General features: G+C 42.4%; 1 protein-coding gene across 4 annotated transcripts in view; it reads left to right on the top strand.

The window, feature by feature from the left end:
• LOC103029846 (peptidase inhibitor 16) overlaps window positions 1–20,028 on the top strand; it is a 34,853-nt gene extending 14,825 nt beyond the window's left edge. The window contains exons 5-8 of one of the 4 annotated variants that reach the window (XM_049462721.1): window positions 3,241–3,341; window positions 3,941–4,030; window positions 13,940–14,041; window positions 14,368–20,028. In XM_049462721.1, the coding sequence (XP_049318678.1) occupies window positions 3,241–3,341; window positions 3,941–4,030; window positions 13,940–14,041; window positions 14,368–14,516 (442 nt within the window). In that variant the 3' untranslated portion in view covers window positions 14,517–20,028. The remainder of the gene's footprint in view (window positions 1–3,240; window positions 3,342–3,940; window positions 4,031–13,939; window positions 14,042–14,367) is intronic. The other 3 variants (XM_022677571.2, XM_049462722.1, XM_022677572.2) reach the window with 3 other exon arrangements.
• Window positions 20,029–20,295: the final 267 nt, after the last annotated feature.

Here is a 20,295-nt window from a genome sequence, read left to right as displayed (position 1 = left end):
TGTCACATTTAAAACAGATATAAACCGTAAAAAAACAGTTATTGTATTTACTATGATAAACAACGATTGCTGTCATTTTACAAGCACTTGAACTATATTTACATGAAATCTTTCCATTTTAACAGATTTTAATTCTGAAAAAAGTATCATACACTCCATATAAAACAGAATAATTCTTAATTTTACAAGAAACTGTCCTATAATTACATGAAATCTTTCACTTTTAACATATTTTAATTCTTAAAAAAGTGTCATATATTCCTTAAAAACGGAATAGTTAGTAATTTTACAAGAACTTGTGCTATAATTACCTGAAATCTCTTGCTTAACAGGTTTACTACTCACTTACAGCAGTGAAAAGTGATTGGAAAGCATAACCATGTATAGAAACAAAGCTTGAAACTTAGCTTGAAACCACAGCTGCATTACATCCCATTCATTTTAATGGAGGAAGCCCCGCTCTCTGGCGAAAAAGTTTAACAGAGCTCAACTTTATTCAAATGAATCTGGCGGCCACGCTGCATTCAGCCAATCAGAGAACAGCAGGCTGTGACGCCACACAGAGACGAGCGTCTCACACACAGAACGGTCACCTTATAACCACAGAAGAGAAGCTGAAAATGGCAGGATATGGATTTATAGAACTATATATTACAGTGAGGTTGATTAAAATAGAAAAATATTAAACTTATTATTGACTTCTTCTGTTGGTTTATTTGAATTAAAAAACGTCACAGACACGCCCATACAGACACTCCCACATGCGGCAAGCCGAGAGATCCGGCACAGCGACATGCGTTGAAGAAAAGTGCCAGTGGACGCGTACCTTTATAAATGAGGCCAAAAAAACACATATAAAAACACAGATACACTGCCACGCCGCCACAATACACTCCAGCCAAAACTAGGGAATAAATGCTTGTGAACATAACAGTGTTTAAATAAATAATTATTTAGGTTAAAGCAAACCTGAAGTGGAGTTATGTATCCATAACTAAGTTTTAGGAGTTGATCCACGCCCTCACTCCGCCTACTTCCTTCCCTATTTAAATCGTCACTTCCTCTCTACCTGCTCGTTGAACAACCTCGGAGTTGACCGACCCCGCGATTGAACAGCCTCGCAGTTGATCAGCCTGCGGCGTTAACTCCCGCTCCTTACCTGCTCCACGATGGTACTCCGCCTCTATGTCTCCTGCGGCTGGCGTCCGACCTCGCACGACCAGCTGTTCTCGTCCACACCTACTCCTCCACCGCCACTGCTGCCGGCTGCCTTCCTTGATTACGGTGCGTCTTTCCCCAACCGCCGCGGCTGGTGTCTCCTCAGCCCGGTCTGGCCGCTACCGAAAGGTTCCCTCCGGACTTCTTTCTCTCTCTCTGCCGCTCCTGGCGCCCTTCTTTTTTTTAATAATTTTATTTCTAATTTTTCCTATTTTCTCCCCAATTTACACGGCCAATTACCCAACCCATTCATTAGGACTCCCCCTATCACTAGTGATGCCCCAACACACCAGGAGGGTGAAGACTAGCACATGCTTCCTCCGATACATGTGAAGTCAGCCACCGCTTCTTTTTGAGCTGCTGCTGATGCAGCATTGCCGAGCAGCCAGTGCGCTTGGAGGAAAGCACAGCGGCTCGGCTCTGGTACATCAGCTCACAGACGCCCTGTACTGCAGACATCACCATAGGAGTGATGTGGGGAAAGAGCGCCATCTACCCACCCAGAGGGAGCAGGGCCAATTTTGCTCCCTCTGACGCCGGCAGCTTGATGGCAAAGCTGCATGAGCGGGGGTTCGAACCGGCGACCTCCTGCTCATAGTGGCAGCGCTTTAGACCGCTGGACCACTCGGCTCCCCCTGTTTTCCCTTCTAACCTGCATTCTTCCGCCCGGCCCCCTGGCGGGCCTTGGCTCCGCCTCCCTGCAGTCTCGTACGGTGGTGCTCGAGCGTGGCCACTCCTCCTCCTCTCTCTCTCTCCTAATCCTCAGTCTGGCTGTCCTCCCTACCCCTCTTCTGTCTCCCATTGCCACCATCTTCCCACCCCGTCTTTCCACCCCGTCTTTCCACTCCGTCTTCCCACTCCGTCTTCCCACTCCATTCCCCCCCCCCTCCGTCTTCCCACTCCATTCCCCCCCCCCCCTCCCCCCGTGCGTCAGCGGCTGCTTTTTGGGGCTTTTAAACTACACCATGTGCATCATTCCACAAAGTCGTTCAACACCATCTTTCCACTTCAACTGCTTTCTGACTCCTAGGACCTCACCCTCTATGCTGTTATTCCAGTACACTCCCATACTTGAATAGGCTGGCAGCACCTTCAAACACCTTAATGAATTTATTCCGTAACTTTCTTTCCTTGGACCTCCAAACTGCTTTCCTCATGCATCGACTCATCCTCTGGCTTTCTCAAAGACTACAAGGTCGCACTTCCAACACTCAGACGCTGGAGTACCCAAGCCTTTCACAGTCAGACCTCTTCTTAAATCCTTGCAGTGGTCGAAAGTTCTGATTTAACTTTTGGGGCTTCGGCTTCACGCTTTACAGCGAAGCTGCCCCGAACTCCACCCCAATACTCTGAGTTTGCTCCCCCTGTTTTCTTCTTCTCTGCCCAGTCAAGGGCGTGGGTCAATACTAGCAAAACTTAATTAAACAGTGAAACTGAAGATTATATCTGTGTTCTATTTGGTTTTAAAATGTGTTACTTCTCTTTTACAGCAAAATGTAAAAATATAAAACTAATTTACTGCTCTGTATTTTTACACCAAAGACTGTGTTTATACATCAGTAAGTGTGTTTTCACACTGAAATCCCATAAATTAACATTCAAACCCCTTAAAAATTGTACAGTTGAGTTAAAAAACAAAGGATTTAAATTTACAGATTTCGACTGTACTTTTACCGAAGATTTATTGAAACAGATGTTTTTACTGTGATTTTTAGGTATATTCTTTTTTTTTTTTTTACATAAAATACAGAAAATAACTTTTATTCTCTACAGTTATTTTCTGCAAAAAAAAAAAAAATACAGTGTATCTGATCTACTACACAGCATATTTCTGGAGTTGGAAAACCTAGAATTAAACAAAAATGTGTGAAAGTGTTAAATTGTGTGAGTTTATTCCAAGGTGTTGAGGAGCGTGACTGAACTCTCTAATGGACGTGTCCCCCAATCCCAGCATTGTACGAAACAGATAAACTTATTTATGTTGGCAACTAAACTGTGTATTTTTTAACCTTTATATTCTAGCGGCAATTATATGGGACACAAACCGTATCAAGTGGGAGAACAGTGTTCCAAATGTCCAGACGACCTCAAGAACTGCGTGGACCAGGCCTGTGATAGTACAGGTGCTCTTCCTCTTTGCACTACATACAGATTTATACTAATATAAATTTGAAGGGAATAAATGGAGTCAGATATCTGAAGAGTTACAACCCAAGATTAGTGAAAATTGGGCAATGTTGGAAAATACAAATGAAAAACATAGAATTTCATTTGTTTGATTGCATACATGAACCCATTATTAAAATCAAAGTTCACAAATGATGCTCACCTTTTTACTGAACCCTTAATTTAATTTTTATTTATTTATAAATATTTTTCTCATTTTCTCCCAATTTAGGCCAATTGTCCCACCCATTTAACTGCTTTATTTATAAAGGAAAATCATGGAAATCAGGGATCACCTTAGCTTGTTAGTCCAAAAGCCAGAGTCTGTTATGGTATGGGGGTGTTTCAGTACAATCCTAAAATAACTTTTTTCCAGGGATATCCACATATTTTTTGGAGCAAGACAATGCTAAACATTACACACATATCACACATTAAATGCTCATCTCATTTGGGGTTGTATATTTCAGTGTACCTCTCTATTTTATGTGACCAAATATACACTTGTGTATAAAAAAAAATCCACATATTTGAAAGCATTTAATCATTTCTACAGATCATGATGAACTTTCAACAGTGAATCCTACAGAGCTGTGGGAGCCGGATATTCCGAACAACATGCCTGCTGAGTCAGACGTTTTTTCAGGTTTTTCAGGTTTATCCCTTAATTTGTTGCATGTGCATATGCGTATACAGTACCAGTCAAAAGTTTACACACACCTTAAATTCAGTGTTTTCATTTATTTAAAAATGTTCTGCATTGTAGATTAATACTAAAGTCATCCAAACTATAAAGAAAAACATTTGAGGTGCAAAATGGTGTTTAACAAACCAGAATATGTTTTATATTTTAGTTTCTTTAAAGTAGGCACCTTGCCAAGAGTTAATTACTTGAATTTCGTGTCCTCTTAATGAGTTTGAGAGCATCAGTTGTAAAGTTGTGAAGAGGTAGAGTTGGTATACAGTGAATAGCTCTATTTGAGTCATGTTCTAATCCATATTATGAGAAAAACTACTCAACTAAGCATACCTGTCAAGTCTCCCGTTTTGGCCGGGAAACTACCGGATTTTACTCCTCTTTCCCGCCGTCCTCCCGTTTTAGTATTTTCCCGTAAATTTCCCGTATTATATTAAAATAAAAAGATATAGAGACAGGGCACTGACCGCTCTGTGTCTCCTAACCAATCGTGGAGCCGGATCAAAGAGAAAGTCCCGCCTTTCAGGAGAAACAGCCAATCAGCTTGCAAAGGGGGGTCAGTGTGGGGAAGCCCCCCGTCGCTGTGAGTTCAGGCAGCTAATTAGAGCAGCTGATGTTAAAACAGATCTGGATATACAGCGATTTTTCTAAAAGAAAGGGAACGGTAGGCTAATCATGTAAACTGTGATGAGATTTGTCTGATAGCTGCTTAAAAATACCTGTCTTAAAATGGAAGGGATACTGAACCTTCGTTGGGCTGGTGGGACGACTTTAAGATTTTTAGATTTTTTAAATCTAAAAATTGACAGGTATGCAACTAAGTAAAGAAAAAAATACTTTAATAAATAAAGGGCAGTCAATCATTAAAAATGTCAAGGTCTTTAAAAGTATCCTCAAGTCACAAAGACCATCAAAAATGTTATGAAACTGGCTCTCATCAGGAAGACCCTAAAAAAAAGACCAAGAATTACCTCTGTTGCACAGTTCACCACCCTCAGAAACCACAAATTAACAGTACCCCAAATAAGAGTTAAATATTTCACAGAGTATTTTGGTTTGTTTAACACTTAACTTTATTATATGATTTATTGTGTGTTCTTTAATAGTCTGGATGACTTCAGTATTAATTTACAATGTAGGAACAAAAATAAAAACTTGAATGAGAAGGTATGTCCAAACTTTTGACAATATTAGACAGGTGATTACACTGATCATCCCTAACAATAAAACCACCTGTCTAATATTGTACTTTCTAGAATGTTTGGAGCTAGAAAGGTTTATCACTTTATGTGTGCACAATTCAATTGTTGAACAGCTAATCATCTTAAGCTAACATCTTTTCTGGGAATGTTCATGCATTTCTCAACAAGACAATGCAAAAACACATGCTGAACATATTACAATAATTATTGCAAGTCCTGAACAGAGAATGTATGAAGAAAATATGCCAACCCAAAATGTGCCAATGACAGCTCATACTTGTTTGCAGGACATTTCAGGCCCTTCTTCTTACACCCTGTGCAAGGTGTGTTGCGATGCTCCTTGCTATCTTACAGCCTGTCAACAGTCTATTTTCACACCTTGTGCCCGCACAATTAAAATAGCATCATAGCGAGTTTAGGAATAAATCTACACTTATGGGTGTGGTGATCTGGAAGTGAGGTGTGTTCAGGTCAATTTCTGGTGTGTTTCTTTCTTGACGGCGGGAAATACAGGTGCGCCACTAGCTGATCAAAACCCTGACAGCAGTCAACAGTAAGCCGCCCAAACCATCTCACACACACAAACGTACTGCAGAGCGCAAATTTAGCTTTTACTTCCTCAATAAACAGAATAAAGAATAAAATAACATTGCTGTTTTCTTTAAATAAGCTGCTGGCGTACCTTCACAGCATGAACGCAAAGGTCAGTATCCTCTGCTATGTGCTATAAACCAAGTCAGAGTGCATCTGCTTCTTAAAGCGAATTACAGCTGGCACACTGTTTTATTTCACTTCATGCCTAAAACACTCCCAGGTCCAATTAAGAGAATTAGTTCATGCTTTTTGCACTTTTTTAGCTGCACAAGGTGTATTTTTTGTGCTCTCGTGATACCAAAGACACACCGACACCCTAAATCCAGCTGCATCTACAATTGAGCGGTGCACTATAGATTGCTTAAATAGGGCTAGGCCTGGACAATATTTCGATATCGATATTTATCGCAATAAGAAATGTTTCAATAACGGTGATATAATTTTTGTTGCGTATCGATATGTATTATTTACAAAAACTGTCACGGACAGGCGTTTTTTAGCAGCGTCAGTTCACTGCAGAGCTGAACACAATCAGCATCCGTAGCCGGGCTACGTCAGTGCGTAATGACGTAATCATACGTGATCCTCTCCGCACCTAAAATCCCCCGCGATGAACCGAAACCAATCGAAACCGACCCTAACCAGGCGGATCTCGGCCGCGCTCCTCTCCGCACCTAAAATCTCCCGCTATGAAGCTCCGCTGCGCTCCGGTCTGTTCCACCACTACCAGCAGTTTCACTACACACAATATCTAAAGCACTTTTGTAGTTTATGTTGTATCTAAGTTATTTATAGTTGATATATCTTTGTTTATTTGAGGGGGATATCATGTTCATTATATATATATATATATATATATATATATATATATATATATATATATATATATATATATATGAAGGCTTTTTGTATTCCTTATCCTGGTTGAAGCACTTTTGTTTTGATCTGTTAAATATGTTTACAAAAGAATAAGAAGCTCTGCCTCTGTTGTAATGTAAAGTTATTTTTATTGGTGATATGTATATAGGTTTATGTTTGAAAGGGATGTCATGTTTTTATTTTGCTACATGCAAATAAAAGTGAGCATTGATTTGTTCTGACCATTTTTTTATTTCTAAAGTATTATATAGTTTTTGTGAGAGGAGGCTTTAAAGACTTAAATTAAAATTTCAGACAGTAGTGTACAGATTTCCATTGCAGGGATTCTAAGTGTTGTTAAGAATTAACAAAGTTTTGGGATATGAACCACGCCTCAAGTTCCCTAGCTCCTCCCCTTGGTCCATATATATACCTCCCAGGTGCTCCTCACCTACGTGACTTTCGACCTCGCACGTGACTTTCGACCTCGCACGACAGCACCTGCTGATCTTGCCGCCCTGGGCCTTGATCTGGTTGCCTCGGATTTCGAGCTGTTCTCTGACCGCTCATCCTCTGCCGCTCTCATCTCACTCCAGGCTGCGCTCCGTGGTCTCCTCGACTCGGCTCGCCTGATACCCGGCCCAGCACGTTACCTGCCCGACTCGTCACGCTGATTCCATATGGCAAGCCAACTAAGCCAAAACGTGTGGGAAAGAAACGCCTCCACGCGTAAAAATATGACGTGTCCACACGTAAAAAAATCACGTGTACAGGCGGTAAAACTGTTCGTGTATACGCGTTTTGGCATCTAACATCCAATCGGTAAACGCGCCTATGCATACATTTGCATTGTAATAAGGCAGCCTGACAACACATGATGTCATGCAACGTATTGTATTCCATATTCATAAGACGCTTACGTGGGTTACAACGCAGTGTCTACGTACCGTGACATAGCCCCATACATACTCATACACACTCTGCACGCAAGGTCCACATAACTGAAACGTTGTAATCATGTGTCTATGATGTACTCCCTATTTCACATGATGTAACCCCCGCCATTTTATATCCATAGTGTTTACCCTGCCTTTAGGTCAGTGCAATCATGGCTCTGCAAAATTTTCTGTTGAATTGTAGAACAGTTTTTGCTGACTGCACAAGGCTTGCAATGTCAGATCATGTTCAATCAGATGCTGAGCACATACTGACAAGGTTCCCTGAGTAGGGCACTGTGGCATTAAAAATACTTGTTTATCCACATTTTAATCTGTCCTAGCAGATATGAGGTGTTGTACAGGCATATTAAGACTGCTTCTACAGCTCAGTAAATGTTGCCATCTACAGGCTGCATATTGCAACTGCGGCTTTTTGAGATGGACAGTAAATCCCAAGACGTTAATTTTTTATGTCTGTACACGTAATATATCCACGTCTGTACAGGTGAAAAAAAGCACGTGATGTACAGACGGCATAAATTATGGCAAGCCAACTAAGCCAAAACGTGTGGGAAAGAAACGCCTCCACGCGTAAAAATATGACGTGTCCACACGTAAAAAAATCACGTGTTGACAGATAAAGACGTTATCTTTTTACGTGTACAGACGTAATCTTTTTACGTGTGGAGGCGTAAATTTATGCCGTCTGTACATCACGTGCTTTTTTTCACCTGTACAGACGTGGATATATTACGTGTACAGACGTAAAAAATTAACGTCTTGGGATTTACTGTCCATCTCAAAAAGCCGCAGTTGCAATATGCAGCCTGTAGATGGCAACATTTACTGAGCTGTAGAAGCAGTCTTAATATGCCTGTACAACACCTCATATCTGCTAGGACAGATTAAAATGTGGATAAACAAGTATTTTTAATGCCACAGTGCCCTACTCAGGGAACCTTGTCAGTATGTGCTCAGCATCTGATTGAACATGATCTGACATTGCAAGCCTTGTGCAGTCAGCAAAAACTGTTCTACAATTCAACAGAAAATTTTGCAGAGCCATGATTGCACTGACCTAAAGGCAGGGTAAACACTATGGATATAAAATGGCGGGGGTTACATCATGTGAAATAGGGGGTACATCATAGACACATGATTACAACGTTTCAGTTATGTGGACCTTGGGTGCAGAGTGTGTATGAGTATGAATGGGGCTATGTCACGGTACGTAGACACTGCGTTGTAACCCACGTAAGCGTCTTATGAATATGGAATACAATACGTTGCATGACATCATGTGTTGTCAGGCTGCCTTATTACAATGCAAATGTATGCATAGGCGCGTTTACCGATTGGATGTTAGATGCCAAAACGCGTATACACGAACAGTTTTACCGCCTGTACAAGTGATTTTTTTTACGTGTGGACACGTCATATTTTTACGCGTGGAGGCGTTTCTTTCCCACACGTTTTGGCTTAGTTGGCTTGCCATAATAAATTTACGCCTCCACACGTAAAAAGATTACGTCTGTACACGTAAGAAGATAACGTCTTTATCTGTCAACACGTGATTTTTTTACGTGTGGACACGTCATATTTTTACGCGTGGAGGCGTTTCTTTCCCACACGTTTTGGCTTAGTTGGCTTGCCATATCTTTCCCACACGTTTTGGCTTAGTTGGCTTGCCATACTTTCCCACACGTTTTGGCTTAGTTGGCTTGCCATAAAAGATTACGTCTGTACACGTAAAAAGATAACGTCTTTATCTGTCAACACGTGATTTTTTTACGTGTGGACACGTCATATTTTTACGCGAGGAGGCGTTTCTTTCCCACACGTTTTGGCTTAGTTGGCTTGCCATAGATTCCACGCCTCAGACGCTGATTCCACGCCTCGGCACCGGCGCTAGCTAAAGCTACGAGTCAGTTCCCGGTTCGGAGCATCGGATCTTTTGATTCAGCGCAAGCTAAAGCTACTCGACGCAGCGAGTCGGTTCCCGGTTCGGAGCACCGGATCTTTTGATTCAGCGCAAGCTAAAGCTACTCGACCCAGCGAGTCGGTTCCCGGTTCGGAGCACCGGATCTTTCGATTCAGCGCAAGCTAAAGCTACTCGACCCAGCGAGTCGGTTCCCGGTTCGGAGCACCGGATCTTTCGATTCAGCGCAAGCTAAAGCTACTCGACCCAGCGAGTCGGTTCCCGGTTCGGAGCTCCGGATCTTTCGATTCAGCGCAAGCTAAAGCTGCTCGACCCAGCGAGTCGGTTCCCGGTTCGGAGCACCGGATCTTTCGATTCAGCGCAAGCTAAAGCTACTCGACCCAGCGAGTCGGTTCCCGGTTCGGAGCACCGGATCTTTGATTCAGCGCAAGCTAAACTACTCGATCCAGCTCGTCTGATGCCCGGCCCAGCACGTAACCTGCCTGACTTGCTGATTCTACGCCTCAGCACCAGCGCCAGCTATTACTGCTCGACACAGCGAATCAGTTCCCAGACAGCGCGACCACCCTCCCTCCCTGCCGGTGAGGCCGATCTAATATCTCGAATTAATACATGGTTCCCTCAGTTTGATCTATTGTTCTTGATTTACTCCATTGTTCCCTCTATTTATATCGGTTTCCTCTATTTTATTATTTTACTCTATTCATTGTTCCCTTAATTCATTCAATGTTCCCTATAATTAATTCACTGTTCCTTCGTTCAATCAATTTATTGTTCCCTCTATTAATTGTTCTCTCTAGCATTCCGTCGAACTGTTTGCCTGTTCAACATTATGTATTATTCCCTCTATGTAATTTACTGTTCCCTCTATTTATTTCATTGTTCCCTCAATCCATTTCACCATTCCCTAGATCTATTTCACTGTTAGATTTAAGTTATTGTTCCCTCTTTTTATTCATCGCTCCCTCGATTTATTAATCATTTCCTCGTTTTATTTATCATTCCCTCGATCAGTTTCACTGCTAGATTTAAGTTATTGTTCCCTCTATTTATTCATCGTTCCCTCGATTTATTGATCATTTCCCTCGATCTGTTTCACTGCTAGATTTAAGTTATTGTTCCCTCTATTTACTCATCGTTCCCTCAATTCATTAATCATTCCCTCGATCTGTTTCACCGCTAGATTTAAGTTATTGTTCTCTCAATTTATTAACCATTCCCTCGATTTATTAATCATTTCCTCGATCTGTTTCACCGCTAGATTTAAGTTATTGTTCCCTCTTCATTGTCCCCTCGATTTATTGATCATTCCTCGAGCTATTTCACTGCTAGTTTTATTTATTGTTCCCACATTTATTCATCGTTCCCTCGATTTATTTATCATTCCCTCGATCTATTTCACTGTTAGATTTAATTTCTGGTTTCCTCTATTTTATACATCGTTCCCTCAATTTTTTTTTACTCATTCCCTCTATCTATTTCACCGCTGGATTTAATTTATTGTTCCCTCTTCATCGTCCCCTCGATTTATTAATCTTTCCCTCGATCCATTTCCCTGCTAGTTTAATTTAGTGTTCCCTCTATTTATTCACCGTTCCCCTTAAATTTATTAATCATTCCCTTGATCTATTTTACAGTTCGATTCAATTTGTTTCCTCTATTTAATTAATCATTTCACTATATTCATTGTTCCCTCGATCCATTTCACCTTTTCCTTTGATCTATTTCACTGTTCCTTCGTTCCGTTCCCCTCGTTCCCCTTGTTCCCTTGTTCCTCCCTAGTTCCCCTGTTCCCTAGTTCCCCCGTTCCCGAGTTCCCCCGTTCCCGAGTTCCCCCGTTCCCGAGTTTCCTTCGTTCCGTTCCCCTGTTCCCTCGTTCCCCTGTTCCCTCGATCCGTTCCCCTGTTCCCTTGATCCATTCCGCGACGGCTCCTTTCTAATTCCTCGATTCTTTTGTTTCCTCAGTTCTTTTTCAGTTCCCTCAATCCCTGCAAGCGAGGCGGACCCCTGCGCCCGGCCATACTAATGCGCTGAATTCTTCAGTCGTCACTTCTCTCCGCCTGCTGGTTGAAGTCCCTCTGGTGCCCGTGTTCTTCGCCCGGGCGCCCCTGTCTGCTGTGATGACCTTCGGTCCTGCCTGTTGCTCTTTTTTGGGGACTAAACTGGACTCTCTCTACTTCAGGCTTCTCTTCTTTGATTTCAGAACAATCCTGTCTTCCAAGCTGCACGCGACATCGTGCAGGACCCATCATCAGTTGCAGGCCCATTTTTTTGGTTCCCACGTAATGAACTGTGGAAGTGTGGAAATCCAGGGAACTAACTCTTCAAAGAAAGATCAGACTGTTTAACTCTGTCAAATCAGTACTGCTGTACGGAGCAGAAACTTGAAGGACAACAGTGCCAACAATGAAGAGAGTGCAGACATTCATTAATTCATGTCTGCACAATATTCTCCAGATCCACTGGCCAAACATCATCAGCAATCAGGATCTGTGGTAGAAACAAACCAACTTCCTACAAGAAGAAGAGTTCCAGAAAAGGTGTTGGAGATGGATCGGACTCACTCTTCGGAAGCCTGCCTCCAACATCACTAAGCAAGCACTGACCTAGAACCCAGGGAGAAAGAAGTAGAGGAAGGCCCAGAAACATGTCGCGTAGGGATCTGGATGCGGACTTAAGCGGATGGGGTACACCTGGAGTCAAGTAGGACAAAGGCCCAGGATCGGGATGCCTGGCGAAATCTTGTTGGGGGCCTATGCCCCAGAAGGGGCGAACGGACCTGACAATGTAAAGAACAGACATCGGGCCAAAAAGGGACAATCAGTCCACCTTAAAACTTCATGAGATCAACCCCTATTCTCAGCCGATTGGCCTTCAACCCAGTTGGGAGCAAGTGTCATACCCTAGACGTTGATTTAGATTTTCATGGTTGTCACATTCCCTTGTCAAGAGAAGATAACTCACCCGGCCACAAACCTGTCGAACTCCCCATTCAGTCAAACATTATACTGGTTTTCAAATCGTATCACGAGGACGATGCTAACTCTGCATGCCATCTACTATTAAGACTTTTCACTCAAACCACCCGAAATGCCGTTCAAGATCTTATGAAGTTCTGCTGAAGACCCCAGACTCTCACTTTCGCTTACCTCACTTTCAGTTCAGATTCGGCTGCCGGTCCTCACACTTAGTCTTTTTTGGGGGGATTTGGCTTGAGAACCGTCCCAAGCTGTTCTGAACTGTACCCCAAGTATCATCATCACAGTTCCCCTCCCCGCATGGTGTAGGCGGGGTTCATTATAGCAAAGTGTTGTTAAGAATTAACAAAGTTTTGGGATATGAACCTCGCCTCAAGTTCCCTAGCTCCTCCCCTTGGTCCATATATATACCTCCCAGGTGCTCCTCACCTACGTGACTTTCGACCTCGCACCCGCCTCCACCCCATCACCACCCTCATCTTAATCTCTTACCTAGCTGCGGGGGGGATTTGGCTTGAGAACCGTCCCAAGCTGTTCTGAACTGTACCCCAAGTATCATCATCACAGTTCCCCTCCCCGCATGGTGTAGGCGGGGTTCATTATAGCAAAGCAGTTTTTCTGAGGCCTTCAAAGTATTTATATTGATATCGAAATTATATCGCCCAGCACTAAATAGAGCTCTTCACATTAGAACATTAGAAATTAGGCAGTTTTTATCGTCCCAACTTTATATATGAATGCATTGTATATTAACAAATGTAATGAGGCTGACAAATATCAAATATTATTTGGGTTTATACATCCTTTTATAACTATATTTATATAGTGTTCTCTTGGCTAAACACCATATTATCATTTCTACAGATCATTTCTTCACTGATGCCTACAGAGCAGTGGATGGTGGACATGTACTACACCTGCCTAAATTGGTTTAAAGAATTATTGCACACTTTCTGTAAATTCCATAAACTTCATTTCACTTCTGAAATATCACTGTGTTCATCTGCTATATGATATATTTAACTAAAATTGCTGATCTGATCAATCAATGATTTATAAAAAAAAATCATAAAAAACAGAGTCAACAGTTATGGTATTGGGGTGTATCAGTACAATCCTATGAGCAACACATGCTGCCTTTAAGATAACATTTTTTTCTAGGCACGTCCACATATATTTTGGAACAAGACAATGCTAAACCACATGCTGCACACATTATGCATCATGCTCATCTCATTTGGGGTTGTATATTTCAGTGTACCTTTCTACTGTATGTACTTTGGTGACCAAATACATACTTGGTTATAAAAAATATCCACAAATCTGAAACCATTTCATCATTTCTACAGATCCTGATGAACTTCCAACAGTGAGTCCTACAGAGCAGTGGATGACAGTTATTCCATACAACATGCCTGCTGAGTCAGATGTTGTTCAAAACCGTTTTTCCGGTTTATTCCTTAATTTGTTGCATGTGCATGTGCATGTGCGTATAAAGTACCTGTCAAAAGTTTACCCACATCTAAAATTTAGTGTTTTCATTTATTTTAAAATGCTCTGCATTTTAAATGACAAATTGTCTACAAATTGGACAGCTTTTATAGTCCCAACTCTTGGTATGAATGTGTTGTATATTAACAAATGTAATGAGTTTGACCAGACAAAATATCAAATATTTTGGGTTCATACACCATTCCAGTGCAGTACCTTGGTCACCAAAAGTAGTACTGACAGTGTTCTCTTATCTAAACACCACATTATCTTTCAATTTCTACAGATCGTGATGAACTTCCATCAATGATGCCTACAGAGTGGATGACGGAACTGTACTACACTGAAATGTACTACACTGAGTCTTCATCTGGAAGGCCCTCTGCATCATCGCTAATACTCGTTGGATTGTTGGCTTCTCTTTTATTGCTGTAATCTCAGTTATTTTTATGGCAGATATCGAACAGCTGGATCTCCATCTCATTTTCTAGGATCAGTGGACTATTTATGAGAACTAGCCTGTCCTGGTGGATGAGGTGATACATTTCATGTCATCAATAATGTTATATGGTTATAGGTTATACAGGATGGAATCTTAGCTGTGCTAAAACATGTCTTAACAGATCACTCCATACCAGAGTCATCAGATGTCCAGTCCCTGTAGAGGTTAAACATTTGGATATTTTCATTGTTATTGCAATTTAAGCTTTTACGGTAAATACATAGAAAGAGCTGCAGTAATATTGATGCAGCATTAAGCTAAAACTGCATTAAAGTGCAAAACTAAAGCAAAAGCATGTCAACCATGTCCAGAAATGAAGTCAACTTCTCAGGGCTCAGAGGCATCTGGGAGGAATCATCATACCATCACACAATTGAAATGTTAATTTGTTTTTTTGTTTTTTTTGGGATAAATTTAGACCATAAACAAAAATGACTACCCAGGGCCCTATCGTACACCCTGCGCAAGGATGCGTTGTGAAGGGCTTTGCTATTTTACACCCGTCAAGAGTCTATTTTCTTATGTCTTAAACACATACACACATGCACACATGCGCTGCAGAGTGCAAACCTGATTTTTACCAGAATAAAGAATAAAATAACATTACTGTTCCATTAAATGAGCTGCTGGCATACCTTCACATCGTGAACACGCAGGTCATTAAACTCTGCTGAGACGCTGTTAAGATATGAACGTGCCAAAGTCAGAGCGCACCTGCCTCTTAAAGGGAATGGCGAGTGACACACTGATTAGTTTATTTCACTTTAAGCCCAAAACACACCCATTATTAATTATGAGAATTACTTTAAGAAGCACATCACATATTTTTGTGCCCTCACGATACCAAAGACGCACAGACCTGCCCTATTAGCAACGACCCTATTTTAGTGCCATAGATCTAACATAATAAAATGGTGCCCCCACACTGTTATAAGGCACAAGTTTAAAAGCCAGGGTCTGTCATGGTAAGGGGTTGTGACAAAGCAATTCTGAGATTCAACAAGACAATGCAAAAATCATACGCTGCACACATTACATACATAACTAGATGTATTTTTCATGCTACCTTTCCATTGAATGTATATTATAATATGACCCAACAACATTTTTTGGTTCTTAGAATATTCTGGGAAGGTTAGATCCTGAAATATTCTGGAAATGTTGGCTCTCCAGGAAAAACTTCATTTAAATAGAAATAAATAGATTGATACCATTTGGATCTGAAACATTAACCTTAAAAAAACTTTATTGAACCTTGAATGCTTCAGTATGTTTCTGTATGATTTTTCTACCATTATTGGAATATTAGTTTATGCACATGAGAAATAAAACCTGAAGGCAACCTTAAACAGTTCTGAAGGTTCTTCTAAAACAATAAGAGAATGTTAGACCTTTTAGTTTCCAAAATGTCCTGGTAACTGCACTGAGCTTTTTAAATGACAACAGAATGTTGCCAGTACAGTTTGGATTGTTTTTTCAAAAAGCAACCATAGAGGAACCAAAATACGCTAATACGTTAAATGATGTTATGTAATAACAAAAGTTTGGGAGAAGGACCACGCCCGAACTCCACCCCGTATCAATCAACCGTCCTATAAATACCTCCCCTAACTAACTATCTCTCGTGACGAAAGTTCGCATCCGGGCGTCCGGAGCGGGCTCGCCGCTCCGGACGCCCGTCTTCCTCAGCCGGCCTCGCCGGCCCTGGGCCCCTCTCTCCTAGTAAGTCCCAGCCTCCTCGCATGTCCGATTGGACTGTTGTTAAGCTGCAGCGGGTTTTTGAAGGACCGCGGCGTCCCTTTCCCCCGTTCTGCTCCAAAAGCGGAACTTTTCACTGAACCTCTGAACAGCGCACATGAGCCGCACCGGCGTCGCGGCCTGATGACGTCACCCGCTCAACTCGCCGCCGCTGCAGCTCTCGCGCCCCTGGCGCGGCACCAACTTCGCCTCAGCGCCTCGTCTCTCGTCTCTCTCGTTTCTCTTCCCCTCAGTCGTCCAACTCCCCCTCCCTCTGTCGTCCAACTCCCCCTCCCTCTGTCGTCCAACTCCCCCTCCCTCAGTCGTCCAACTCCCCCTCCCTCAGTCGTCCAAATCCCCTCCCTCAGTCGTCCAAACCCCCTCGCCGCTGCTGCAGCTCTCGCACCCCTGGCGCGGCACCAACTTCGCCTCAGCGCCTCGTTTCTCTCGTCTCTCTCGTTTCCCTCTTCCCCTCAGTCGTTCAAACCCCCTCTCTCAGTCATCCTCCTTCTCCATTTCTGCGTTCCTCCTGCTGTTCTCCAACAGTGTTGCCAACTTGCTAACTTAGTTTTTGTTTGTTATTGAGAGTTTAAATGAACACACATGCTCTTCAGTTTCTCCTCAGCGAGCAGCAGGTGCTGCCGCGAGCCCCGCCCACGACACTCACAGCGCAGTCTCAGTCAGACCACACACTCACACCGCTCTTCAAACACGCTGCAACGAACTGCGCATACCTAAAGCCGCCGCTGACTGTCAAAAAAAAAAAAAAAAAAAAAAAAAAACTTAATCATGTAATTTACGTTAAAATGGAGTTATTTTCAGAAGTCTCTGCCTATTTATAAAAGCAACAGACGTAGTCCATTTGTTAGAGTTCATTTGTAACATTTCTAACATTTAAGGGGTTTTAATCACAAATTGCAGCCAATGGCTACTTTCCTTACTGAGCAGTTGGCAACACTATTCTCCAACCCGTCCCTTCCAGCCAGCCTTTCTCCTTCCTTTACTCCGTCAATTCTCTCCCCGCCTCCTCTCTCGCCGTTTCTCACCGGGCTGCAGCACCCGCTCAGCTCCTTGCTGGAGCTTCATGACCTTCATTCTCCATCTACAGCGCCGCCCCCTCTCAGCTCGCGCTGCGGTTCATCTCCAACACTGGAACCCTGCTACATTCCAAGACGCCCCGGATCTGGAACTTCATTGACGTGTGTTTGCGGGACGAAGCTCCCCATCCCGCGATGGGCCTGGCTGTCTAAGGCTGACGTGCTTTCGGCTTTCAAAATTCTCCCTCTCCATCCTGACTCCTGGCGCCTTTTCAGAGTCCGTTTTTCAGTTCACCTTGCTTTCGGGTGCAAAGTAACCCCAAGCTTCGACTCCTTTGCTAAGGCGCTCTGCTGGATTTGCTTAACACGGGCCCCAGTTCGTGCTCCACCTCCTGGGTAACTTCGTCATCGGTCCTCCTTCCTCGCCCCTCTCGATGGGTCTTGAAGCCATGACCAGCGCTTTCACTCGCCTCCGTGCCCCGCCGTCGGAGAACTCCGTTGGTCCCTCCACATCTCTCGAGTTTCTTGGGATCTTTCTGGACTCCGCCTCCTTTCAAGTCTCCCCGCCCGTACCTAGCACCGTCTTTCCCACCGTTCTTTCATTTCCCGCCTCCTCCGCTTGGCTTTTTCGTCCGAGCCCTCCACCATTCGTTATGCTCAACTGATACTGCACGTCAGAGCTCCATTTCTGGCTGTGCCTCCTCTGCAATCGAACGGGTTTTTCTTCTACGCCAACGCAGCTTCCAGCTCTTTTGATATTAAGCTATTCACAGATGCCGCTCCTTCCTCTGGTCGCTTCTGCTTGGCCGGAGAACTTCATCTGCTCCGCCGCGCGATTCTTCTGCGCTCTCTGGACTTATATGCGGTCCTCGTCCCTGCCCTCCTTTGGGGACATGAATGGTCAAAATCTATTCTACTCCACTCTGATCAATCTCGCCGCAGTCCACATCAATAAAAGTTGCTCCAAATCGCTAGAAATCTTGCCTTTTATCCGTCGTCTCACTTGGCACTCCATTAAGCATCAGTTCACCACTAAAGCTGTTCACACCTCAGGTCCATTTAATTCTATCGCTGATAGAATTTAATTCTATTCTTTTTCGTTTTCAGTTACAGAAATTCAGATCCTTGGCTCCGCATGCAAATGCAACCCAACCTCGGTACCTTCATTTTCACAAACTACACTTCACCTAACCCCCGTGTAAACGAACTGATCTTCCAAGCTCAACAAACCATCCTTTCAGCCGTCCTTCTACTTAGATTCCTCAGATGCTCAGAATTTACTTCCCTTAAAATCTCCCACAACTCCTTCTCAGCCCCTAATTTCAGATCTCATCATCCTTGACTCAGATACCCTTACCTTCAAGAATGAAGCAAACGGACCAAATTGGCAAAAACCACGATCCTCTATCTATTCAAACTTGACTCACCCCTCAGCCCGTACGAACCACTCGTCCACCACTTAATCTCCGCCTCTTTCAACAAGCATCACCTTTAGATCCTCTGTTCACAACGGAATCTAGTAGTATAATCTCAAAGCACTGGTTCCAACACATCTCCGTCGCATCCTTTCTCCCAGTAGTTACTCACCAGATCAATTCTCCGCCCACTCAGTTTACATCGTGCAGCATCCAACTCCTCCAGACAAGGAATCTCCGAGCTCACGACCAATCAACCGTCCTATAAATACCTCCCCTAACTAACTATCTCTCGTGACGAAAGTTCGCAACCCACCTAGCCTGTACCTCACACATACACTGTCCCACTTCTGGACAATGTAGTGAAGGACGATCCTTCTGATCTCAAATTGTCATTTATCTTTGTGACGAGGAGTTTCTGTACTGCAGCTCTACTCATTTGCACATTTCTTTTACATCCCTCTTTCAAAGACACTCTTTTCATATCCACCTCCCTCTTAATTTCAATACATCTTTATCCAAAATTATGTATAGTAGTATGATAGGATGTCACAAAGCTTTCACATATTTATTATGTATCTAAAAAACAATTATTGAGGCTTTTTCTTTAATTTGTCGGATGTGTTTATTTATGTGTACATGAGTAAGAAGAAGTTGATGGTTGCAATGTAATGAAACTTTGCTAAAAAAAAAAAGCTGGCATCCCAGCTGTTCCCATTAATCTTTGATTGGTGATAAATCTGACAAGTAAGCAGGCCAAGGAAATTACTGACCATCTTTATCCATCTTAATCCAAAACAGAACCTGGATTTGTTGAGTTAGTCCAGGTTTTTCTTATGTGACGAATGGGAACGAATGGGAAATCATTCCTACATCCTGGGAAAATATATAAAACTGGAATAGAATGAAATGAAATTGACTAACTGGAACATTAAAGGGGCTGAACTGCATTGCTGATTAAATATTATTTGAATTAAAAAAAATTATATATATGTGCATAAAATCCAATTAAATAAACACTATCAGAATGAATTGTATTTTACATTGTACATTACGGAAAGTGCAGCTGTCTGTTATTCATTTGTAATTTTGTGGAATGATGCAATATTTTTCCATAGCTGGTACATGTTTTTTTTTTATCATCTTTTCTGTAGGTCTGTAGTATTTTACATTTGTTGTATGTTTGCTGTCGCAGTCATATCAGTGTAATGTCAATGGACTAGGCTGTAATAAATGACAATATTACTTCATAACTATATTTGGTTCTGTTTTAATGTTTCATTCTATGCTAAAATATAAAAGGTTGATAAAACCGCATCTGAACATTTTGTTTTACCCCAACTGTAAATCAGCATTCTATTAGCTGTAAACTGTAATTCCATAAACTGTAAAGTTCAATAGACTGTAATGGGAAATCCATCCTCCACCAGAGGGCGACAGAGACCGAGAAAAAAGACATCCATCAATGATTCTACTGAGACTCCTACAGCCCTACAGCCCTACCACTACAGAAATCGGTGGTT

Source organism: Astyanax mexicanus, chromosome 13 (assembly GCF_023375975.1).
Source record: "Astyanax mexicanus isolate ESR-SI-001 chromosome 13, AstMex3_surface, whole genome shotgun sequence".
Classification (NCBI taxonomy): Eukaryota; Metazoa; Chordata; class Actinopteri; order Characiformes; family Acestrorhamphidae; genus Astyanax; species Astyanax mexicanus.
The sequence above is the reverse complement of the archived record's forward strand: the minus strand, read 5'-3'. Positions and strand labels throughout refer to the sequence as shown.